The sequence below is a fragment of the Carassius gibelio genome, chromosome B8 (genome assembly GCF_023724105.1).
Source record: "Carassius gibelio isolate Cgi1373 ecotype wild population from Czech Republic chromosome B8, carGib1.2-hapl.c, whole genome shotgun sequence".
In the NCBI taxonomy this organism is placed as follows: domain Eukaryota; kingdom Metazoa; phylum Chordata; class Actinopteri; order Cypriniformes; family Cyprinidae; genus Carassius; species Carassius gibelio.
Genome location: NC_068403.1, coordinates 8,674,808 through 8,701,880, shown reverse-complemented (window position 1 = coordinate 8,701,880; position 27,073 = coordinate 8,674,808). Strand labels below are relative to the sequence as shown.

General features: G+C 36.6%; 1 protein-coding gene across 4 annotated transcripts in view; it reads left to right on the top strand.

Annotated features, from left to right (window-relative positions):
• bcar3 (BCAR3 adaptor protein, NSP family member) overlaps nt 1-27,073 on the top strand; it is a 54,183-nt gene that overhangs the window by 6,273 nt on the left and 20,837 nt on the right. The window contains exons 1-3 of one of the 4 annotated variants that reach the window (XM_052563073.1): nt 3,586-3,634; nt 15,310-15,655; nt 21,318-21,357. In XM_052563073.1, the coding sequence (XP_052419033.1) occupies nt 15,318-15,655; nt 21,318-21,357 (378 nt within the window). In that variant the 5' untranslated portion in view covers nt 3,586-3,634; nt 15,310-15,317. Of the gene's footprint in view, nt 1-3,585; nt 3,800-15,309; nt 15,656-20,428; nt 20,655-21,317; nt 21,358-27,073 lie in introns of those variants that run through there. The other 3 variants (XM_052563072.1, XM_052563071.1, XM_052563075.1) reach the window with 3 other exon arrangements.

Sequence of the window (27,073 nt, the reverse complement as noted above, 5' to 3'; positions counted from 1 at the left end):
AGCGGCCACTTAGTCCATCAATATGACTGTGCTTGACCATGTATAAGTAGCAGCTAAACTCCATCTGATGACAGCTAGACTTTAAGCCGACAGGTCAGATGTAGCGGTGCTCACTGCTAAAAAGCCATTTGCCAGTGTTGGAAAATACCAGTCATGACAAGCAGATTCCACATCATGTTTATCTGAGGCACAGGGCATAAGATAAAGCTGGCAAGTTATTGCTCACATTTTAACATGGTTTTATCCAATAACACGGTTTAATACGGCTTTTTAATTATTCTTCCATGATACACAAAGATACACATACTTGCACAAATAAGAATTTTGTAAAGACTTAAAATCTGATTTCAGTTAGTAAAATCAATGATTTTATGATTCAGAAAATGAGTCATGAGAGGAAATTCTGATTTTCTTGTTTAAAAAAACTTTGCCTGAATGATTACATGTTGTGGAATGGGGCAAGATAACATTTCATACTTTGATAACTGCTCTAACTCTCAGCCTTGGGTGGAACCAGTAAAAAAAGAGAGAGGCAGAAATAGATGAGCTTTATATCCCTTCTAAGGAACACTGTTTGTGAGACACAGACTTTGTCTTGTGCTCATATTGATGCATTCCATTCCAAAATGTGTTTCTGTTCCTGTATGGAAACACATACCCGTATTTTTCGGACTATAAGTCGCACCTGAGTTTAAGTCGCATCAATCCAAAAATACGTCATGACGAGGAAAAAAAACATATATAAGTCGCACTGGACTATAAGTCGCATTTATTTAGAACCAATCCAGGAATGTTTTCTCTTGGTTCATTTCTCTCGGTTCATGTCAAATTAATTTTGATAAGTAAGTCGCACCTGACTATAAGTCGCAGGACCAGCCAAACTATGAAATAAGTGCGACTTATAGTCTGGAAAATAAATACATAAAATAGTTCAATACAAAATTGCTTTCAAAATTGCTCACCAAGCTCCAAATCAAAGTAAAAATAGTTATTTGTCTGTTTACTGGTAACTTTATTTAGCCTGGTAATACCAGACTCTGCTACTTCACTTTGCTTCGTAGACCGAGTCTGGAATGGCATAATAGAGAAGGGTTTTCTCTCTCGCAAGGGGGTGCTTGTCTGAAGTTTAAAATCATTGGTTACACGTAAGCCAATCAGATACGTTTAGTTATGACGTATGTTATGCCCCTGTACAGCCTAGAAACACAGACATCATGCATCGAACTCAAATCTATGATTGAACTTCCACTGTAAACCTGTTGTAAACACATGGTGATGCGAGCGAAATACCGGAGTGAACATGGCTGTAAATGACTTTTGCAGTTTGAAAAAGAGTTGAATGTTCTCCATAACAGAGCGAATTGCATCCCGTGTCTCGTTTCCCATTTCTGCGGTCGTTTCGGTTTTCGATTTCTCTAACTTACAACGTAAAACTCGGCGCTTAGCATCTACGTCACGGCTCTCAGCCCGCCCTCTGTTCGTTGATTGGCCCGGCTGTTTCCAGACCGGTGGCAAACTGAAAGCTCTGACGCTGTATCAGACTGAGTACAGAAGTGAAATGAAATTGAGTGGAAGTAGGAAGTCTGACGTAGTCAAGCTAAACTTTATTAGAAACTGCAAGTTAATACTTATAATAACAGATTAACTCAATAATCTCGTAATGACTCAATGAGCTGTGTTGTTTGCAACAAATTCATAAGGAAAACAACTGCAAAAATGACATTGCATTATGGACACTTCTAAAAAAACAACAAAAAATAATAATATTTCAAGATGTCATTTTTATATAATTTATTTATAATTTTCCTAATTCATGTCACCTAAAGAGTTTCAGAGAACTTTAAAAAAATATATATGATTTTTCTTTACTTTTAAAATAATTTGCACCAATGAATTGATAACAAATATTAAAGTGTATGAAAAAATATATAATTAAAATAGATTTCATGGCAACTTTATCATTGCTTTAAAAAGCTTATATTGTTACCAATGAGGTCAGAATATATCAAATGCACCATTACAAACAAACCATTATGTTTGAGGTGTTCTCATCTGTAACTGTGTCTTCTATTACCTGTTTGAATTTTGAGCTACTAGTCAAATTACTGAATCCAGTCCTCCAGTCAAAACTGCTCAGCTGGAGGCTGTATAGGTCCAGTCAGGCGGTCTGACTCCACGTCAAGGTGCCTAAGGTGATGGGATCATCAGATTAAAGCAAAGAATGTCTGCTCTCAATCATTGGCCTTATGGCATGATGGTAAATGCCATGAAATTGTAGAAGTGTGTCAAGCACTATAGATTGTGCACTACTGTTTATACCACAGTAGAGATATTGACATCAAATCAGCAGGCAGGACTGCTTTATGTTATTTACAGTATATGTGTAAGTTCCAATAAAGAAAATACAAGTCAAGGCGAAGAAGACCTTGTTATTAAAAGCAAGTAACTGTAACTGTTGTTAATGTGCAATTAGAATTTAGAGATTTACTTTATGTGAAGCTGTTTTACCAGACTTATCATTCGTTGTGGATATTGCTATCTTTGGTTGTGTCTGTACTACATTACTTGAGAACTCAAGGGCTGAACAAAACCGACATGTTGACAGATTCACCATAACTCTTCTTTATTAGTGATCTATTGCCCATGTCACATAATAAACGCTCAATTTCAAAGTGTGCATGTTTAATTGCATGGAGCTGAAGATTGATAACAGTGCTTTGAGTGGTATCTTTGACAGATATATATCTGTTTTCAGGACAATGTCTGGTTTTGACACTTGACAAATGGTACTCTAGGCAGGTGTGCTGTAACTTAAGGAGGCCCATTTCAATCCAGATGTATCCTTTTCAGTGTTTCTAGTGCACACACTTTGTAAGTAGTGAATTCATTGTTGTGTAGTGCTTAGGCACTTCTGGTATTTATATACAACCCTACAATACTAGAAATGTATAAAAATGGTTAGCTTTGGATCTGGATGTTTGCACAATGGTTTTCACAACACACCGACAGTAATTGAATGACATGATCACCGCACTCTCATCAGACTTTAGTCAGTTCACACCGCACCCCATCGCTCTGCCTGAATCATTCGGGAAGGAACTTTGCCTCCGTCATTTGTTATCATCCCACTGACAATGAAGAGGAATCCGAGGACAAAGAGATGGAAAATTCTGTTCCTCACAGACAACAGAAAAGAAGAGAAAAAACATTTAGCCATTCTGATTGACCTTTTCTGAAAAAGCATTGGTTGACAGTTAAATACATTTTTGACGACCATATTAGGTGTAAAATATCAATTTTTAGACTATTTTAAGTTTTAACATTGACATCTTTAGCATTCATTTGACACACAACAAAGATGTGTAATACTTGTCCAAAAAGTTAACTTGAACAAAGAAAGGCCAGTAATGTTTGGACTGGGCACATGAGAGAGGAGAGCGCTGCTGGGGGCAGGGGCTGGCTAGTCAGTTGTGAGATGACTCCATAAGTTCCGCCCATTGGAGAGGGTGTGACTGGCAAATCCAAATCACTCCCTTGGGGGCTGAACTAAGGAGAGAGAGTGAGCAGGCGAGAGAGGGACTTGGAGGAGATTGTAAGATTGCTTGGGAAACACCGGCACAACTCATAGTGGGAGGTCAGTGGCAACATTGTTTTTCACGTTCAACTTGTTGTCCATCAGTGTGAATCTGTGCGCTAGGTCGCTATGCTTGCTGTGGAACTGAGAAACTCTTACTAACAGACTGCACAAGGAGTATATTTCATAATTTGCACACTTGAAGAAGCTACAACCTTTAGCCAGGTAAGGGAAAAAAAATACAAATGGTTGTGGTACAGTTATTCAAGTTTCCTCTAATTTTGTATGTATGTATGCATGTATCTATCTATCTATCTAGACTACATAAATTTCTATTATAATTTAAAAAATATAATGTATTTTTTTTTAACAAATAACGCTAAATATGATTGTCTAAGCTTGCGAATTGTGACACTTTGTGTGTTACATTCAGCAGCTGATAGGAGCTGATGTTAAGTGGGGTGTGTGTGTATTATAAAGTCTCACAGCAGCAGCATCTGTTGTCTTTTGAGTTGCTCATGTGGAAAAAAAAGTGGTAGCCACTGCTGAGGACTTTAATAAATTTGTGATTAATATGTCACAAATCTCACTAGTTGACTCTCAGACTGAAAATAGCACTGCGGGTCACATCCTTGATGGGTAGCAGGGGGTTTGGGGCTTGACATCTCTTCTCACCCCTTCCTGCTCAACAAAAGAATGGTCCATTAGAAATTGGCAGTTTTTGTATGACTATAGTAGTCTATGAATATGAATGTATAACAAGAACAACTATCAATGAGTGTATTACCTGTACAACAAAACACTAGTATATCAAAAACAGCTCACTTAAAAAACAAACAAATTCATGTTTAAATATAAAACCATAATGTCAAAATGTACACAGATAAACATGTTTAATAACTTCTTAAATATCCAGCAGAGAAAGTGGGACCCTTTTTGTTTTGGCCTTATTCTGTCCTCCCATCGTTGCTCTTGGTGTTTGTTTGTTTATGGTGTTTTCCGCTCAACATGCTCATAATAGTAATTAGGGAGCAGCCGTGTTTCATGTGATTGGACTGGAAGATCTTAAAGATCTACTTTTAGCACGTAGACCTGAGAGAGACGGATCTGACTGCTGGCTCCAAGCCTTCAGTGAATGGGCGTGTGGTGTATTCACACGTCTGTATGCATTTCCATACTTCCTATTCTGATAAGCCTTAGTGCTGGGACTGCGTAATGAACTGCTCAGGCCTTATTTGTGGCTGTTGACTACTGGTACAGGAGTCCGAGTTGAAGCAGAAAGTGTTGCGTCTGTCATGGGGGCGGAGGAGAGATGTTGATGTACTGTTGCCCATATGTTCCTCTCTCTGTGTCCAGCTGAGTGGTCTACATTGGGTTGTTTTGTCTCCTGTTGCTTTACTGCTATTGTCAGTAAATTGTAAATTGTCAGACACAGTGATGTCATAGAGGAAGTACTAGAACTCTCACTCTAAAAATGTAGACCAATGGTCTTAACTGCTTTTGCTTCAAGAGTACTACCGTTGAAAAGTTTGGGGTCAGTGTCATTTTTTATTTTTTGATGATGACAAATACAGTAAAAAAAAAAATAGCGAAATTATGAGAAATCATTTTAATGCTGATTTTGTTCTCATGCAACATTTCTTACTATCAATGTTTGAAATTGCTGTTATGTTTAAAGGGGTCATATGATGCCATTTAAAGTCTTCCTTTCTCTTTGGAGTGTTACAAGCTGATTGTGCATAGATAAGATCCCTGAAGTTGCAAAAACTAAAGTCTCGAGACCGAAGAGATATTCTTTATCAAATTTCTTTATTAACATCCCCCCCCCCTCCACACACACACACCAAAACGGCTCGTTCAGACGCGCCTCCACATGTCTACGTCACTATGTGGATATATTTGCGTAATGCCACCCAAATGTTCACGCAGAGAAAGAAGGAGTGGTTTCAGTAAACACAGTTAGTGTTGAATCAGCTATGTCAGGGAGATGCTGTGTGCATCTAGGCAAAAGCACTTTATTTGGCCTTCTGAAAGTAGATGCATTTAGGAATTAGCAACACATTTTATGAACGACCGTTTTGTGAACCTAGGAGATGAAGTAATTCTGACTTCACTACGACAATCTGGCACTTCTGAATCAGCTACTGTATGTTTTGTTATTAGTTTAAGTATTTGCTATTGAATGTTCAAATGCGAGTTTTGTGCAACTTGTGTGTGTGTGTGTGTGTGTGTGAGAGAGAGAGAGAGAGTTATTATGCAATTATGGAAAGGGGCCGTTACATTTCCGATGAGTACTTGTGGTGTTCGCCCAATCACAGTGCACTGGGTCAGTTGGCCAATCAGAGCAGACTGCACTTGTCGGAAGGAGGGTCTTTGTAGAAAACGACGTGTTTGAGAGAGGCGGGGCATAGAGGACCTACAATAATGTACAGTATTTGAAAAATAATGCTTCTATTTACATTAAAGCATGTCACCATATTCTGTTACACCAAATACACAAAATGATGATCTTTAAAAAAGCATCATATGACCCCTTTAATATTAACTTCTTTAAAGGGATATTTCGACCCAAAATGAAAATTCTGTCATTAATTACTCAACCTCTTGTTGTTCCAAACCAGTAAGACCTCTGTTCTTCTTTGGAACACAAATTAAGATATTTTTGATGAAATCAGAGAGTTCTCTGACCTTGCATAGGCAGCTATGAAACTGCAATGTTCCCAGACCGAGAAACGTAGGAAGGACATCAGTAAACAGTCCATGTGACATCAGTGCCTCTACTTCAATTTTGCAAAGCTATGAGAATACTTTTTTGTGCACAAAGAAAACAAAAAACTATTTATTTAACAATTCTTCTCTTCTAGTTACCTTCTGCTATTTTGAAGAGTACCAAGATGCGTGCGCATTTTCCCCAGAATGTAATCAGTGTTATTTACGTTCACTATAAAGCATGCTCAATGGTGGAAGACATTGACGTGGGGGAGAAGAATTGTTGAATAAAGTTTCTGAATATTTTTGTTTCTGGGTCTAGGAATATTGCTGTTGCATTGCTGTCTATGCAGGGTCAGAAAGCTCTCCAGTTTCATAAAAAATATTTTAATTTGTGTTCCGAAGATAAACGAATGTCTTACGTTTTCGGAACGACAAGGGGGAGAGTAATTAATGACAGAATTTTCATTTCATTTTCATATCCCTTTAAAAGAAATCTTACTGATCCTACTTTAAATTGGACATTTAAATGTTGACCCAATACACTTTCACAATAATTTAAAACAACCAAACGGTCCTAAAATTAAACTAATATTACCTTTGGCTGAATAAGAAAACTAAACTAAACTAAAAACCATGAACGATGTCATTAGTTTACCTGCATGTTATGTGATCATTAATCAACATCAGAGAACCATGAACATGTGATTGTTGTTAAATTATTGTAATATTAAGTTTCAGGGGCTACTTTATATTCATATTTTAATGAGAAATGTGATAAAATGTGTATTTGTCTTGTCTGTGCAAAGTTATAATCCAATTTTCAACTTCTGTCTTGACAATTTAAAGCTGCTATAACTGGTTACTTTCACATGGTCCATGCAGGGATACCAGAAAGGTACGTGACCTACGACATGACTACAGGAATAATGTCAAAATAACCATTCGTTAATTTCCCTATAATAATCCCACCACTAAAAGGACAACTCAGACAGCTTCACAAAACATAACTTTCTGCAGTAATCATGATATCAAACATCTTAACTTGTATTAACCTTATACAGAATAGTGTTGTATTAAACACTATTCTTTTAACTTATGTATGAACTGTGGTTCTATAATGCAGTGGTTGGTTCTATTTGAACTTCAGAATGTGTTCTCCACTCCTTCAGGCCATCATGGTTGATGCATGGTTGTGTGTTAAGAGCTCTTTAAACCCTACACTACACTTGCTCTCCTCTCACTCGAGTCTTTGTGTTCCAAAAGCAGGTTTGAATTAATTAAAGGAGAACTGCATTATTCACGAGATTCCCACCAACTCCTGTGGGGGATGGCTGGACGGTGAAAGGGCCTGAGTGAGAATAGTCATCTTGTTGTTTTGAAATGCGCAGAGAATTCTCCTCCTTCATGTGTTTAACCTTTTTGCTCTGAGAGTCAGAGCTCTTTGAAAACTGTTTGTACTGCATGCACATTTTGAGTATGACAAAAACTCCGTGTGACTTTGACTGTGATTGTTGTTGTACACAGTACAATTCCTACATCTATACCCTTCAATACCTTTGCATAATTACCTCAGGATAATCCTTTTCAAACAACTTGAAATGAGAAAGCAATAGGTTTTTATAAAAAACTCGACGAGTTTTGTGAAAGACGATACTAAAAAGACAATTAACCTGAATAAAATATCAACAACAAACATTAACTAGGAGGACCACACTGAAACTCAGCCAAGTATGGTGACCCATACTCAGAATTTTCTCAGATTTGATTAATTTCATGGTAAACGGTGACTGATAATGGATAATGTATTGACAGCAAGGGCATAGGGGTTTGCTTTTGACATTGCTGGGGACATAAACCTAAGCCAACCCCTACCCCCCATCAAATCACATTATATTTGTCCCAAATTATGCTAGGCTGGAAGATTGTGTGTCTTTCAGCACAACCTTTGTCTTTCTGTCAATATGTTTTATATAGAGAGCTTATAATAGCCACAGATTGCACTTTGTCTTTCCGTTTGCTCTGTTTTGTCAGACACTGTACTTCAAACTCATCAACAGTGTTGTGGGTAACGCGTTACAAAGTAACGCGTTAGAGTACTCTAATTACTTTTTTCCTGAAATTTGTAACTTAACGCGTTAGTTTCGTGCGTAAGTAATCAGTAACTTCGTTATTTTTTTAAAAAAAGTAATCCGTTATTTTAAGGAAAGGAAAATCCCGACTGCAGCCTGCTTTTTGTCAGACAGTAGTCCTAGGTCTACTGTGCCACCTGCGGATGTACAGTATCAGCGGAGCCGAAGCTCTGTGATCGTAAAGTCAATGGCTGTGATGCATCTGTGCCCTGCGCCTGACCCTGTGTGTGTGTGGGTTTTTTTTTTTTTTGTTTTTTTTTTTTAACTCCCAGCAAGATAGCAGAGAGGACAGCGTTTGGTTTATGGAAGTACGCACATTATTTTCAATTTGTCAACGAAAAAGAAAAGAACATAACGGTAAAATGCACAATCTGCTTTGGTGAAAAGCTTCTGTCGACCGCCAAAAATTCTACCTCAAATTAAACGCTACGTTTTAATCACTACTTTGAAGAGTAAATGTAAGAGAACTGTGTTAAAGGCTTGTGACTGTGAGTGACACTTTAATAATAATTAGTTCGGCTATTAAGCGATTTGTCATTTGCCTGTGTGGCAGTGAAGGTTTTAATTCGGTTTGTTATCATTTTTGTTTGACAGGCAGCTGTTAATTTCTGTTAGATCATTGGCTGGCTGGTTGTTCATCATTTCTAAATGGATTTAAATCTGCAAGCCTGTTTAAGGTTGTGTTTACAAGTAAGCATACTTGTACTTTGATAACTGCATTATTTAAAGTTAAAGAAAAATCAGGAGTTATCTTGTGGTGCTCATAATATACAGTAGCCTAGGCTACCCGGGCTGGGTAACGTTAGGTGCGAATTTTGATTAATAATATGTTCTGTGATAATAAATAAATAAAACGCCATGTGGAATAGCCGATTGCTGACTGTGTTTCCTGTTATTGTTATCTTGCAGTGTTAATTTAGTCGGATGACTGACGTTATTCATTGTCGGGAGTCACGACTTCTAGGTGCATTTAAAGGGGCCGGGGGCTGTGTCTGTCGTGTGTGAGCCGCTGCAAACGGCTTTTAATTTTTGGTAACGCATGAGTACTCTAACGTGTTACTTTTATGAATAGGTAACGCTGTATCATAACTGATTACTTTTAATTGATGGTAACGTTGTAACCTAACTAACTACTTTCCAAAGTAACTATACCCAACACTGCTCATCAATGGAGCTTTGTTAATTTGTGAAATGAGCTTTTATATGAACTGTTGTGAACTGCTGTCTTGAACTGTGGTTGTACGACTGGGTCCTGTTTGAAATTGTTTCATCTGTATGTTGGTTCTATTTATTTATTTGTGCTATTTACACAATGTTTACGTTTTTTCAAGTTTGTAGGTGTCAAGGTACAGAAACCGAATAATTAAATGTAAAATAACACTGGATAGTCTTCACTGTAAAAATTAAATATAGTCAAACCAAAATGTATCCAGACACTTTCAACATTATCACAGTTATTTGCTATAGTTTAGAAAATGGTAACAAAATATGACAAGAACTCAGAATTAATCTGTATCAGAACAAATTCATCTTGATAATGTCAGATAACTTTGATAGAAAGGTATGTAATGGATTACAATCAAACAAAACTTCAGACAACTGTTAGTTTGACAATAGCTACACAACTATCAATAGTCTGTTGACAAATTACCAAGCAATACTTAATTATGTTCAGTCTGTGGTGTAAAAAGGTTGCATTAGAAATTAAAGAAAAAACATGTAAACAAAACATGGTCAGGTCAAAGTGTCTGAATCATTTTTGGTCCCAGATTTTTTTCTATGTCACTGGTAGTAAACAGTATGAATATTTTTTGGGTATAATATTTCAGAGTTTATTTTATTTTGCTATACTCACTTATATAAATTAACTATAGTGTCCTGTACCCACTAGAAAAAAATATTAAAAATTATTTCTGGTGTCTGAATAATTTTTGGTTTGACTGAGGATTAATTCTTGTTAAAACTATAAAGTAATTCAGTCAACAGCAGTGAGTGATTTTCTTTATTTTCTTGGATTAACATTAAGGACACCGACAACAGCTAGTAAATTTGGCACTTTAAGAGACAATGCATCCAATATAATGATACCCATCCAATTTCTTTCTCCACTGTTTACTATGACTTTAGACATAACTAACAGTTTTTTAAACACACTCCAAGACGGGTATTTTGACACAATTTTGCATGTATTTGTCGGTACAAGAGCAAGAATATTTATTTATTTTGGCAGTTATTGTGTGACTATAGTAGTCTATGAATATGAATGTATAACAAGAACAACTATCAATGAGTGTATTACCTGTACAACAAAACACTATTATATCAAAAACAGCTCATTTAAAATACAAACAAATTCATGTTTAAATATAAAACCTTTATTTATTGAATGATTGGTTGAATCATTGACTCGCTCATTAAAACAGTTACTTGCCGCCACCTACTGGTGGTTAGTTTCATATTCAAAAGTATAATTTCATTATTCCATTATTTCGGAATAAATGATTAAATGATGACAGAATATTTTTTGGGCAATTATCCTAATAATGTGTCCAAGCCATTCGAGAAAAAGAATAAGATAATGGCTTTCCTGGAGAACAAAGACACTTTAACATTCCCAGACATGACATTGTATTAGCCAGAGGCAAATAAATGTGTTTGATATAGAGGATGATGTCAGCCAGCAACCAGCTGTGCTTTGCAGTATTGAGAGACAAAGAGACAGAGAACAGGCTACTGTGATTGACACTTTAGAGTGAGGTCATATGACGGCATGTCAGTCTAGAATAAAACAAGCACTTGAGAAAGAACTGGATAATCAATAGGGAGTGTAAAGAGAAAATAGTAGAGCAAAGAATTAATTAAGAACCGTTTAATGAGCATTTTGCATATTCATGACCTCTGGGGAGGAAGAGAAAGTTAATGGTTTAATTGTTTAGCATATGTAATCTAGAGCCACAGGGGACTCGTTTCTGCATTTCTGCAAGGCTGACAGCTGTCTCTCTGCCTCACTGCATGCTGAAATGTTGAAAATTACACCATGCAGAGCTCTTAGACACCATGTTAGCCTACAGTGGCCTTTTGACCTGGGCTGAGAGCAGGGAAATCATTTATGTTTCAGATTCCTATTACACAGAGTAGTTTATGTAAGAGTTACAAATAACAGGGACATTTTACATTATAGTGTCCATGTTACGTGTTGCTTCTATTAATATACTAAACAATATCAGACATTGCTTTGGCTATATCTTTTAAACTATTAACCATGTATTGTTTTTTACAGAGAAAAACTTGTCCTGAGGTTATACTATGGGGACTGTGTGAATAATAATCTAGGTAAGAGTAGCTGAATTAAAGTAAAAAAAAATGGGATTTTAATTATTTAAAAGTATGAAGTAAAAAAAACTGATGAAATTGGTAAGACTGGAGATTTTCTCATGTTTGTCTGTGACTGAACCAGATTCAAGTTCATCCATCCTAGACAATGGGTGTAATTTAAAAACACTGATTTATTTTTTTAAGATGACTTGAGACTAATGATGAAGTATAGTGTTTGACCAGAACCAAATGACCGGAGCCAATTACACTGAAATAAATTTGGCTGTTTAAATGCACATTAATATGATTGGATTTCCTTGTTACCTCAGTAAGGCCTCATTTCTTATAGAGGTAAAAGCTTAAGAGATTATTTTGACCAAAAATAAAAATGGTCATGTCATTCTAAATCTGTAAGAATTCTAAATCTGACTTTATTTCTTATGTTTCCTTTACAATAAACATTTGTATGATGAATTTTAAAAGACATGAGGGTGAGTAAATTATGAAAAAAATAGCATTTTTCAGTGACCTATACCTTTAAAATTACAATCACCTGTGAAATATATACATTGAGGGAAAGATTTAAAATCATATCTTTGAAATGGCCTCCTTCAGGGATCTGGAGGGTCTGCCCCAGCTTATTCCACTCCATGTTCCTATTTTTATTTTTAGAAATGTCACAGTTGCCATCCTAAAATCAGTGGTGTATATGAGTATTATGACTCAGACCCCTCGCTTCCCCCGACACAGGAAGAACAGATCTGCCTTCTCAAATGAGCATGACTATCCCTCACACTCTGAGGCATGTGAGACAAATTAATCTGAAACCAACAGGGGATTCCTGACTAGCCAGTATGATAACTCAGTAACACTGATCTGTGGATTTTAATGTCTCCTAGCCATTACACACCACATGAAAACAGCACCAGTGAATGAAGTCTCATGTTTCAGGGCCCCGGGACAGTGCACAGGTGCTCCAGGTGCATAAATATACAGCTCCGGCTTCATAACACTGCAAAGTGCCCTGATCAAACCATTAAAAACCCGCTGTGTGGATCTAGTCATTATACACCAGAACACCCAGAATGTGAAAAGAATTACATAAACACAAATAAAAAAGTGATTTACAGGTGTATGACAGGCGTAGGCTGATTAAGTGTATATATTTTCTTATCCTTTAAGAACAAAAGATTCTAAGCTATACACCCAGCCCAACTGTTACTGTGACAAACTGAAAAACAACATTAAATGAGCACAGTCACATGATAAGCTGATTCAGGACGTTGGTGGTCATGAATGAGTAGATCTGTGGGGTGGAGGTGACTCTGGTTAGTTTGTAGGTTCAAACACCCCAGCAGGGCTTTACCAGGGAGTTTCCATGTCTTTCCACTCTCTTCACATATGCTTGTGCAAGGGACCAAAATTACTCTTTGGGAAAAAAAATTGTTCTGTTAAAAAAAATGTTGCTTATTTGCAACAAACACATGTCAGTGTGTCACAGCAGTGCTGCACGGTTATGACAAAAACTTAGTTATTTTCTCTTCTTTTTATGACTATTAATCTCAAATTTTACATTTACATTAAAATATTTATTTTCTTTGTGACATCTATGCTATAGTTTTTATATATGCTACACATTCAAAATAAGAACTCTGTTTCTGAAATCATTTATTGACTTTTTATAAATCAGTAAATCAAGATACTCCTTAAATTAACATTAGCCCATGTGGCAGATAACATAACAATAATTTATATTTTAAATAAATTTAAAAAAAGCTACGTGACAATACTTAAACACTCCTATTATAACAATATAACTATATCCGTTTATTACTGTATCGCTATAAATCAACTAAGCTGTCTACACTGCAGAATAAATCTTATTCAGCTTGTGTCTACATCTTGTTGATTATGATGGGTGCAGGTCTAATTCACAGAATCACACAAGTGTTAATATTACAATGAAAACATTACAATGGGTGCTTTTGTTAATCTTAATGTCAGGAATGGTGCCATATTTAGTTCAAGTGTTAAATAATATTAAAACAAAGACCTTCTCTGAGTATTATTCCACTTGATCTATTCCTAACAATTTGATTCACTTACATTGCTTACAGCAGATAAATAAACAGTGAGGGAGGGACATTCTACAATTATATTGGGCATCTTATGTTATTTAAATGAATCAAGATGTTTTATTTACTCACTAAAGCCAAATTTCAGTCACATTTGAAGCTCGGTGAGTGTTCATTTTGGACCTGGGATGCACTGCAAACTATGAGAAAACACGAAATGTTATTATTATGTAACACAAAAAATATGAGCTGCTAGTCCAGAACTTAATGCACAGCTACATGTAGCAGAGAAAGAACATTTGGGGGCCAGTGGTGGTGAGGAAAGAGATGAGGTCATGCCAGACTTTAAACAGAAGCGCTGTCAGGGTCCAATATTGAGTTTCACTTGTCACAAAAGAGACAAAAGAGGGTGACGGCAACACCCGCTCTGCTGTGTGCATGTGTGCTCCGAATAACCCTAACAGCGCTCTTTAATTGGGTCAACACGTACACACACTCATCCAGCGTCTGGGTCATTGAACTCCCACAGTTTTCTCTTAATTTGAAGCCCCTCAATAAACATAAGAAAGTCAAGGAATTATGGACACCAGTGGTGCTGTTAAAAAAAAAAAAAAGCCGTTGAATATTAGCATACCGGATTTGAGTCACATGAATGAGGAAATGTAGATTTTTTTTTTGGTGGGGTTAACTATTCCTTTGAAAGCTCAACAGAAAGTGTGATGCCATCAAATCTCCATCATCATCATCTGTAATTCCATAAAATCAGTCTCCACTTTCACTGCACCAATTAGTGGTCTTTGTGCGTCTGTGGAATGCTGAAGTAAACATGAGTTTGGAGACAACAAGGGAAGATCCTTATCTGCACCTCTTGTGGTCAGACTGAACGGAGTTCCCTGTCTTTGAGAGTGATGTCTGTATATTGTTTGTGTCTGTTGCTGCCAGGAGACACGTCTATCAAACAGTGATGCCTTCCAACTTACCTGTGCCATAGGGCACACATGGCAGGAGGTTTCGTATAAACACTAGCTGTTGATAGCACCTCAAAGAAATGTCAGAACAAATAACACCCAGTAGCATTTGCCATATCTGTGTTGTTAATTATAGATACAGCCTAAACACAGACTCACAGACTACTGCCAGTTATTACAAGCAACAAAAAAAAATGTTTAGCAAGGACACAATAAATTGATTAAAGGTGAAAAGTAAGAATATTAAATTAGTCTATTCATCAAATAATCTTGAAAAATGTATGAACGGTTTCCAACATTAGAAAAAATGTATCAAGCACTAAATTTAGCAAATTATAATGATTTCTGAAGGATCTTGTGACACTGACTGGCTGCTGAAAATTCAGTTTTGCCATTACAGGAGTAATTACATTCGAAAAAATATAAAAATAGAAAACATTTATTTTGAACTGTAATAATAATATTTCATAAAATTTTTCCTTTATATCTTTTTTGCAGACTATCCATGCAATGTTGTCTTTTTTACCATTATACAGAGCTGAGGATGATGGCAGAAGGGAGGTTTTCTAGTCTGCCCAGGAACATGCACATCGGGCGCCAGTGTCCTCTCGCATCTTCTATGGATCTGCTGAGCTCACGGCCTGCCATGGCCGAGATGCCGGTCAGCGGCTACCAGGGAGTCTCCATCCATGGTACCCTGCCTCGCAAGAAGAAGAATGGCTCTGGTTCGTCTGTGAAGCAGTGGGAGATGAATGGAAATATGGGGTCATCAGTAGCACCATACCCAGGCCGATATCGCCTGCCTCCATCACCGCTCATACACAACATTATCGAAGAACACCAGGCTTTCCATTCAGACAGAAAGAGCAGCTTCACATCTAGGTAAGAAACACAGTACTTCCACACGCCTGTCCTCTCTCAGTGATTCAAACGCAACATAGCTCTACAGCACCTGCAAAAACCTCACAATCTTTGCAAAGAATTCAAGTTACCCATTTGTTCAGGTGTTGCTATTCTATGGACTTGTCAGTCTCAATGTGAATGCCCCTTTAAATAAATAGGAAGTAACATGTAATATCAAAAAACACAGTCCCAGTTCATGAAATCATAATACTGCTCTTTCCCAGCTTAGAGCAATGTTGCTTTCAGATACATAGTCAAGATTAAGGTCAAGATTTAGGTGAAGGTTGCCACAACAGCAACTTAACCTGCCTGTTCAGGACAGCTTATGTTCTTTACCTAAGTACACTACATCTAAAACCCACCAAATGACAGCGTGACAGTGAACTTGCCAAATTGGTCACTTTTCTGATTAAATACTATAATAATATTATATTAAATAATATTAAATGAATACGATCAAGACTATTAGATCTCAAAATTGGCTGAATAGCTATACATCTCATTCATATACATATACATTTTCCTCATGTGCAGATTGTCAGATTATGGAATAGGACTGATTAGCAAGAACAGATTACATCTGACAAAAATGCTACAATACTATTACACCATGTCCTAATCATGACAATGCAACAATTGATAAAAGAACTTGTGTTTTGCCCGGTTAGGGCACAGAGTTATGGGACATTAGGAGCTCAGTTGGATTACCGTTTACCTTTATAACAATGTGTTATGAATTAAATGCCATATTATATAATGGGTTATAAAATGTCATCTACTGTCATCTGTTTAACAATCAAACTTAATAGTTTCTAAATTATGGTTTGTGAACCCACATGGGTTGCTTATTTTTGGTATATAAAAATTACATACAGTACTTTACTAAAATATAGCCTTATAAAGTGATTTTGATGCAAAGGTGAACTCAGTCAAGAGCTAATACAGTATCACTTGGCACCCTAAAACTGCTATTACCCTTTGCTAGCATTTATTTGTACATAGTAATTTGATTTGAATATCCTCTATGCTTCGGCTTTATTTTTTACAGTAACATATCACCCCTTTGTTTTGGCTAGTGATTTAATAAGTTGGCCATCAGTTCAACTCAATCCCGTTAACTTTACTGTCTTCAGAAAATAGCACAACTGAGATAATAATCATAAAATACAAGCTGCAGCTGGCTCAGACTTATGTCCAGGACTGTCTCCATCACTGTGTCTTGTCTCTCTTTTTCACTGTATACCTAGATCTTTGCCATAGCTCTGGGCCTGTTTAGCTATATCACCCTTACTGGCTGTCTCATCTTATCACAGTCAGCAACAAAGACGTTTGCATCTGTCCCGTATTTACACATACTAACTTAACAGGTAATATCTCACCCTCAACAAAAGACCTGGAAGATATAGTAAAGTAATCTGTCTGGCTCTGTAGACAGTGTTACAGATTATAAAGGGCACCTTCCACAAACATGGCACAAAATAAGTCATGAATTATATTATAATTTTTTCTTAAGAAATAATCATAAACCTAAAACTAAATGTTAAATGAACAATCTTTTTGTTAGTTTATAAATGTATATTTCCGATAAATTACAGAATAAAAAAATTAAATATAATCAAAATTTAAATAAATATGATTAAAGCATGATCATTTAATTGTTAATTAAAAATACAAAATACTTGTTACTTCTAAATTAAAAATCAATTCAATAGATGAAATAATAAAAAAGACATTATTTTCTGATCTTAATTTTTGTTGTATGATAGTTGATGTAACATATCTAATATGTTTCACAAAAAAGAATCCAGGTAAACAAAATAAAAACATAGGATTTATGTGGAAAGTGCCAAAGAGAAACAGTTTCCACAACTGAAACAGTGTGCAGACCTTAAGACAAAACATTGATAACTCGAGTTGCTGTTAACATCTTCAGCATGTACTTTTACCAGAAGCACCTCAGGAAATTTAGACAGACTAAATAATGGCTTTTATAAAAACTGTTTTAAGTGTAACTGTGTGATTGTGTGTCTGTTGAGGCGTAGGGGTGTGTTTGGGTTTCCGTATCCCAGTAAGCCACATCTGTCCCTTGACATTTGAAGGTTACCTAATATTACACTAGTATTTCACAGCAACAAAGCTCACTGAGAAATGGGAGGTGAAAAATGACCACAGCACACAAAAGAAGCTGCTCTGGGCTGGCAGCAAGGTTAGCAATGACCTCTCATAGCGGCCCAGTCACCATAACAACACCTTATTGCGACTCTGCGTGACACATGGAAAAAGAAATAGGTAGAACATAATCACTGAGAGAGAGAGAGAGAGAGAGAAAGAGAGAGAGGCACCAGCATAGAAAAGGATTGACACTTCTCATTATCAACAATGGACCTACATTGAATCAGCCCAGAAGCAATGACGAGCTTACTCCTGGATGACTTTTTCTTACATTAGATTTATCAGAGTTGGAGACTTGGATGGCATTGTGATTAAATGCCAACCTCCTAAACGTCTGGCTGCTGAATGCTTCACCAGTTTGAGTGTCTGCCTGCAGGCAAATAGTCAGATGAGACAAGATGCCTGTAGGTTTTGTTTCTAGGACTGAAACATTTTATCTTTTATGAAACATCAAGGTGCTTTGCTTTACTACCTGCATGTGTGAGGCAGCTGTTCTAACACAGACACACACAACTCTTCGCAGGTTATAGTGAGGACTGTAGATTTATAGCTTGACCGAGAGATGAAAGAATTTTTGAAGACAGATTGGAATAGAGATCGAGATAAAAACAAAAAGAGAGAGACAAAGGGAGAGAATGAGACAGATGAAAGAGATGCAGGAGCAACAGTGCCATTTGATTTACTTGTTAAAGCTGATTAAAGTTGTTCTAGTTGTTGACAGAATCCACTCAACACCCTCATAACTACATGGCCTCGTCTCGGAGCATGCCAAAATGATCTTTGGTTCCGTCAGCCAAATGATAGAAATGACACATGGTAAACATTAAACTAAACAATCAAATGATTAAACAGTTTTAACTCTCTGATGGAAAGATATCAGCCATTTCCTGGTGTTGTACTGCTATAATCACAATGAATCAGCCATCACTTTGTCATCACATCTCCATTGTGCAGTATACAGGGTAATAAGATCGCTCATGTGAGTAAATGTACCCTTTTACTTAATAATGTAGTATTGTAAAAATTATAATTATAAAGTTTGCAAAATAGTTTAGAAAAAGTGCCACCTATCTTTCATTTTCAAGACATCAAGCGTATTATTGGTTATAAATGAACTCACATGAGAGTTTTTTTACTGTTAACTAAAAGGACAAGTATTCCATGTAGTCATTTAATTAAATTGAGGTCATGAATAGTTGACAAGAAATGCATAACAGTAATGACAGTTGATAGTTTACATGACATGCAAAAAAAGTAATGATATCACTGCCCTGCATGTGCTGGCAGACTCAGGTCTTTGTTGGGCCGTCCGGTATTATTCTGTAACTTTATTAGGGTTGCTAAGCTCAACGGAACCCAAACATTCCATCCAGACTACCAGGTGGCCCAAAGGATTTCCTTCTGCCACACAGTTCTGCTGATGTGACGTGAAACAGTTTTTGTTGGAGTCTCTTCCACTCTCTTTCCTCTCACACAGCCATTTACATTACATAAAACTATATTTAATCCACATCCTAAATCTGCATAAAGAAGGAAATCCTTTGCACTTTGAGGTAAATACTGTAAATAAATACAAAATAAAGCATAAATATAAAATTAATTACAGTTTTTACCTTATTTTAAAATGTTGTCCCCAAATGGTAATCAAACTTCCTCACACATAGGAAGGTAGGTTTGTACGGTATAGTCATAGGTCATCTCCAATTTACTCATTGGGTAACACAGCTTAACCACAGACACATCTTAGAACTCATGCCATAGTTTACACTAATCAGAACAATCACATCTATGGCCTGAATTCCTACTGAAACTCCCTAAACTCCCTAGTGAACTTGACTGGTATCGGTTCACTGCCCCTGTCGTCTTGGCTGTGAACTGCCTTTGATTTATGACTTTCGATGTGTGGGTAATTTTTTGGGAGTGTTGCATGTCAAATGTCCCATTTCTCTCCTTTGGCTTAAGTATTATGAATCTGTTTCTGGAAACCCAATAATAGCTTGTCCATCTCTCTAACTTGACATGTCCTCCCTCAGCTTTCTAATTATGACTGGCAAGACTGTGAGGTACAAATCACCACTTTGAGACACAATACAGCTGTGGCTTGGCACAGAACGAGCCAGAGATGGAGATGAATGTTTTTCTTGAGGCCATGTCCTCACGGCATGCCCTCTTTTTGCGGACAAGACGGTATGTTCGGCCTGGTTCCAAACTCAAGTCACCCTTGGGTCGACCCGTGGGAGTGCTGACAGTGTACTCTTATAGCGCTCTAATGTCAGTTTTCAGAAGCTTTAAAGCGTGACCTATCGCCTCTAGAGTAGTTTTCTACTGAATGTCCAATGGGAACAGCATCAGTTATGCTTTTAAGTTACATCAAATGCGAAGCAAACAAACAATAATAAAAAAAAAAATCTTCACAAATTCTCGTATTTCCAGTAATCGGACGCTTTTTATATATCTGAGCTCTCACCCCAGGTGCCACCTCCACACTGAACCTGAAAGCCACCCTTATTCCCCTAAGGGGTTGAGACAGTCCACCACACACCCTGGTGGTAAGAAAGGAAGAGAGAGAGAGTCATAAAGAAAAGTCAGGTTTTTGTGTAAGCTGAGATGAAAGGGACTCTGGGTAAAGGCAAAAACAGAGAGGGTGGAAACATCTAAATGGAGAAAAAGCTGAGCCGTGCAGTGCACCTCGACCGCTCATTCTTCTCTGTGACTCTCTTCACCACCATGGTTCCTGCGTTCCACATAGAGAATCTAAATAAAACAAAAAATGCAGTGCTGACCAAAGGCCATCTCTGCAGTTAGGGTAAGTCACATCTAGACCATAACCTTAAAGATGCAGGCAGGAATAGTGGTCATGTGAACAATTGCTATGTCTCATCTCCTGTTTTGTATAGATTCTGGGTTACATTTGCGCCAAGTTTGTCTCTTACCCAAAGGTAGCACTGAAAGTTTATTTATGCTGTTTTTTGAGCCTGTGGGAAATTTAGAATCAATGAATTAATTCCCCTTTTCCTGGCTATAATCCTTTAGAATTTGGGGTTTAAGTCTTCACGCAAGCATAAATCCGGAGAGTCATAAGAGTGTGTTTGTGTGTGAGACAGAGAGCCACTAAAAGACCTGAAATGCTCATCCCTTACTGCTTAACCTTATATTTTTTAAAGCCTGCTTAAATTTTTTTATTCATTGTCAAAATTGATATCTGCATCTCAGCTGAACTTTGTGCATTTAGGTTGGTGTGGAAGTAATTGTGTGTGTTTGGGGGGATGGTGGGTGTTTGTGTCCACATGTTGTGGTCTATACTGTGGTGTAATGACCTCAGGCGAGAGGGGCTGAACTGCAGTCCAATGTACAGCCTGCCCAGAGAAGGACCCACACACACACACACACTTACAGTTAAACCGGCAGCCAGCTTGGCTAAAGGAGAGTTGATGTGTTCGCTGAAGAGAGTTCTTTCTTTTTCCTGCAGGGACGGTGCAGGCATGGACCCTACCATGGAGTATGTCAAGGTAAGGCTTCACATTTTACCGTAACATGTGCGTGTGGAGTTTGAAATGATTGCTCTATTATGGTGAAAAGCCACTGGCAGTGTATGAGGTAATGATAGAATGGTGGGTGAGGGTTTGCAGAAGACAGAAAATATCTTAGGGCAACCCTTAACCCTTTGAGATATCCAATACTATTCAGCTTAAGGAGTTTTGTAAGTGTAAAGTCTTTAAAGTAGGATGAGAATGTCATCTGTGCTGGATGTTGTGGATATGAAGGATTGTAGTTTATTGACGGAGTGCTGAGTAAATATACGTATTACATTGCATACTTGGATTTGCATCAGAGATAAATGTGTGCGTCAGTGGGAGTGATTATCTTGGTTGTATAAAATCTACGCTTCCTGATGTATCTTATGTGCTAATTAAAAATGATAAGCCAATTGCAAAAACAATACTTTCGTTCCATTTCTCAGTGTTATTTAACTCGGAGTTAGCAAATAAAGTGCACTCTCCTTGACCCGTCTAGGTAGTTGACCACATTTGATTCTGAGGGGAATGACAGGCAATGTATACATGAATACATCAGACCTTAGACTCTTGCAACTTTAAGCCAGGGCTGTTCATAAAACTCAACAGCCAAAATTTTCTGATAAAGATCTGACAATTTCTGCGTTTCCTACTGTACGAGGGGCCCCTGTAGACACATCTTAAATTAAAATGGCACAATTACAAGGAGGAAATGAGCTGGTGATATTTCAAGGCTCTGCAAACAACATATGCAGGTGAAATTATACTCGATCAAGTTAGGAACAAATGACAAATTTCACTTTGCCAGCAAAGGCAGAATTGTTCCCTGGCTTTATTTTGACCTGGGGCATCATCTAGCAGTTATGAAAGCTCTCCATCACACAACATGACTGTATTACAGCACCCACGACTCTGATGAAAGATATGGTGTAACATATATTTTGAGTGCTCCATTCGGTTCGCACCGACTGAATGAGATTTTCCACTGTGATCACCTGCAGCCTTGAGTGTGTTGTCACCACACAGCTACCTCTGTCAGCCTGCTGAGAAATGATCCGTCTCACTCTCTCTGTCCTCCCTGTACTCAGTAGCTCAGTGGGCTGCATCATGTTGGGGTCTAGCAACTCCCTGTGAAGAACAAACACCTCATAGCATTACCTCGCACAGACAACAAACCAAAGCAAACAGCACAAACACACAGTCAATAGCAACTATACGTTGGCAGTGCTCCAGCACAGTTGAACAGACAGTCACCATAACCGAAAATGATTTTTATAAAACATCATTATAGGGTGAATCCCACAGCCTGTCCAAGAATGTCTGCCATATTTTACAGATATGTTAACACATTTTAACACTACATTTTCATGAATATAAATCATATAAAAAGTACATATTTGTTTGAACTGAATGTTCAAATAAATAGGAGTGAATATTTTTTATTTTTTAGCATTTTGCCATTACTAATTAATATTTAAATTACTAACAAAGTGAAAAGTATTTTTTTAAATAAATGAATGAATGTTTACACACAAATGATATATGGCAATATTACTGTAAAAATTAATAAAACTCATCTGGATATTAATTGAATGGAATGTGATTGATGAAATAAAATACAAATTGAAAAAAACAATTTGAAGAAAAATATGATTCAGAAATTCGTGAGATTCACCCGCCAATTAGAGAGGCCTATAACAAAACTGGACAACATATCCTCAGGGGAATAACATAGCCATGAAATGTTTCAATCAGACGAAGTCCATATACACTGGCTCTTTATACTCTATTTGAGGAAGCTCTGCCTGTTTAATGTGTGGCCATCTGTAAGAATGCAAAAGCAGCTGTAGTAATCTGTACTGCCATATGAAGTTTTTCCATTTACACCATTAAACACTCAGCTGAAAAGAAAATAAATCTAGATGTTGACAGAGTCTTCATCACGCCTGTGTGTTTGGGTGTCTGCGTCAAGGTCTGAGGTAGTCATAGTTTCAGTAAATCATCCCCCGTCCTCTCCCTCAGACTGAATGAATGTGGACCTCAACTTGCCCTCTTCAGGTGGTGTTGAGTTTCCAGCTTCATGTTTATCAAACACCTGGGTCTGAACAGAACCTGGGATCTCTGATCTCTCTCAGTAACAGAAGGTTCCCATGCAGACCTGTGCACAAATTCAATCCGTCAGCCAGAAAGCCACAGATGGGGTTTATCATCTAAAATAGTCAATTATTTAATATATATATTGAAATTATGCTGTAATTATCAATACAGTTCTCATCTACTGACATTATAATTGGGGTACACAGACACTATACTTAGCTTGGTATAAATTATATAAATTATACATTCCCTTTACAAACTGTTACCTGATGTTGATCATTCAGCCAAGAAACTATAAAAATACTGGACGCTATCTATACTGTACATATCTAATACTGGACATATCTATATATGCTATCTATATACAAGGTTTGTAATCAATGATCAATTTAAAAGCGTCTCTCTTCCATCAGGCTTCATTTATTTCAACATTCAACTGGCTAGTTTTGCATGTCTTGGGTTTTCGGTTTACAGCCTTGGCCTATTTTTTTGACGACCTGTTAGCGAAGGAATGTTTTCTTCAAAGTTAACAGGAAGCCAGCCATCAAAAATATGGGATAATTAACTTCCAAGACCTTATGCACTGATATCACTTCCTGAAGTCAGATGACCCTTGTTTTAGCATTGTTAGTGAAAACTGTTTGTTTTCAGATGATATCAGATCAGGTGGTGCTTTCCATCATGGTTTGGGGTTGAATGAGTCAAGTTGAAATTTGTTAGCTCAACTTCTACTCCGTTTACATATGTAACCCCGGGACAAAACCTTAGCCACGCAACTTAGGGAAGTCATCTACCTATATTTAATATCAAGCACGAATTATATGATTTTTTTTTTTTTACAATATCAAGCCTTTATTAATCTGTTTCTCTCCTTGCGTGTGAAGCAGAGATTGAAGAAATTGGAGCTATTATCATCAAAGAGGATCTGGAGGGTGGAAATTGTTTGGGTGACTTGGATGTTTAAAAATATAATTTTTTTTTAAAGGGTGGGAATCAAATCTGTGATCTGCGGATGTGACACATGAATCACTGACTTCTTGTTGTGATTCATGGATGGAAATGAAACATCAGTGCCGCATTTATTTTACTATAAATGACATATGGGTGTCATTGGCACATTAACACTAATTTTCACGTTACACATTTTAAGAAAGACATATGCAACTATTCAAAATCTGGTTTGGCTGATACAAAATGATAAGTGATCTAATCTGAGGATTTATAATGTACTATCAAGAAATTATTTTATAATCTCCAAAGAACCATATGGTTACGTATGAAAGCATTTTAGAGCTTAAATAAAAATAAATAAAAATACATATCAATCAAAGATTAGCAGAATAAAGTTATATTAACAGTCATAATATTTGGAGTAAAATGTAAAAAAAAAAAAAAAAAAAAAAAGACAATACTGTAGCTATATGATATTTCGATTATATAAAATTTGTTAAATATTACAACTTCATTAATTTTGGGGGTTTTTCTCAAAATACTGACTTCCGTTATTATGACTTTATTCTTTATTAATCTCAGATGTTTTACTAGTTACTAAGACTTTTTTTTTTTATATTTAACAACAACAGATTTATTTCCTGTTTTCTCCCACACATGCACACACACACACATCTTTCTGTTCTTGATGGCCTGATGGTGAACACACACACACACACACACACACACTGTTGCTCAGTAAGCTGCTAAGCACTCATGAAAGAGCTTTACAGGAACAATGAGGCACTGTTCCCTCTGTGGGATCTGCTGCCCTGTGAACCCATAGAAAGACTTCCTTAGTCCGGCCTGCAGCCTCTCTGAACGTTTACAGCAGCTAGAGACAGAAGCACAGAAACACAGGACATAGACTGACCCAGTACCAACAGCTCAAAGGGCTTCTGTCTCTCAAAAGATGAGAGAGACCGGAAGCATGAAGACCTGATGGAAGAGACTGACACACCCACTCATATTGTTATATAAAATCATATCACCATTGCTAGATATTTCATGTTCTTTAGATAAACAGACAAAGAATAGAGTAATGGCCATGAAAGTAGGCAGAAACTTTAGGTCAGTCTGCACAGAAGAAAATACGTAAGATGGAATGAGTAACATTATTATTAGACAGCACACTAATTCTCATTATTTAAACATAATTCTTTAAAAGAATTCAACCTTCTATTGATACATTAATTAACAATGTTTAACAAAGGTAATATAAAGTGTTACTGAAGTAACTATGTAAAACAACTCTTAACCAGTGCTATGACTTATTGTTTTACTTTTATATAACCCGATAAATGAGTTGTCAGATATCCAGAGTTTTCATTAAATCGAAATTAAAGAAATGGCATGTGGCACACTCCCTGCTTTAAAGCCTCCAGTTATTATAATTCAACGTTTTGGCATGTGTTCCAGTTCTTAATGCAGTGATATTAAAAGTAGTATTTTTAGAGCTTTACCTCAGGGAACACTGCAGATTGTACAAAAATCCCATCCACAGGCATAACTTGACTGGTGATGAAGATCGTTGATCACATTCCTCTTAGGATGGAGAATCTCTTGATTTTACATGACTGTGAACTTGGATCAAGACATTAGTGAGTCAAAGCAAAAGCTGAATGAACATTGTCTTACATATTGCAATAGAGATTGTCACTGAACACTAAACAAACTGGAAGATCATCAGTGCATCTGAAAGTTTACCTAACATTATTAGGTGTGAATTAGAAAATTATGAGGAAGCCACTATAACTAAAACATGCGATGATTATTATAAACACTGCACACATTACAGAGGCACAGCACCTCCTAGTGTTCATCTATATGCACTGCAGCACAACAGAATAAATTACAGCAAGCTTTCACTCACATTTAACATCAGAATTTATAAAAAGTTAAGTCCTTTGAAACAGTAAGTCTAGTGATTTGATTAAAAAGGTTTACAATCATAGTTTCTTTAGTGTAAAATAAATATATATATATATATATTAAAAGTAATAAAAATAATAAAAATATTAAAACATTATAGAATAAATAAAGCAAATGTGACCCTGGACTACAAAACCAGTCATAAGTAGCACAGGTATATTTGTAGCAATATGCCAAAATACATTGTATAGGTCAAAATGATTGATTTTTCTTTTATGCCTAAAATCATTAGGACATTTAACTAAAGATCATGTTCCATGAAGATATTTTGTAAATTCCCTACTGTAAATATATAAAAACTTAATTTTGGATTGTTAATGTGCATTGCTAAGAACTTCATTTGGACAACTTTAAAGTCTATTTTCTCAGTATTTTATTTATTTATTTATTATTTCTTTATTTATTGCTCCCTCAGATTCCAGATTTTTAAATATTTGTTTCTTGGTCAAATATTGTTCTAATAGATCATATGGAAAGCTTATTTATTTAATTTAAAAAAATTTACCCTTATGACTGGTTTTGTGGTCCAGGGTCACAAATTATAATGAAGTTTCTACAAGGAAACAAAAATAACTTATGGTCTAACCACTGGATAAAGTCTGAACCCTCAGACTTAATGCACTGGAGCTGTCACCTTAGATAAAGGATTTGCTCACATTACACCGTAATATTTGACATTTTCGAATTGTAA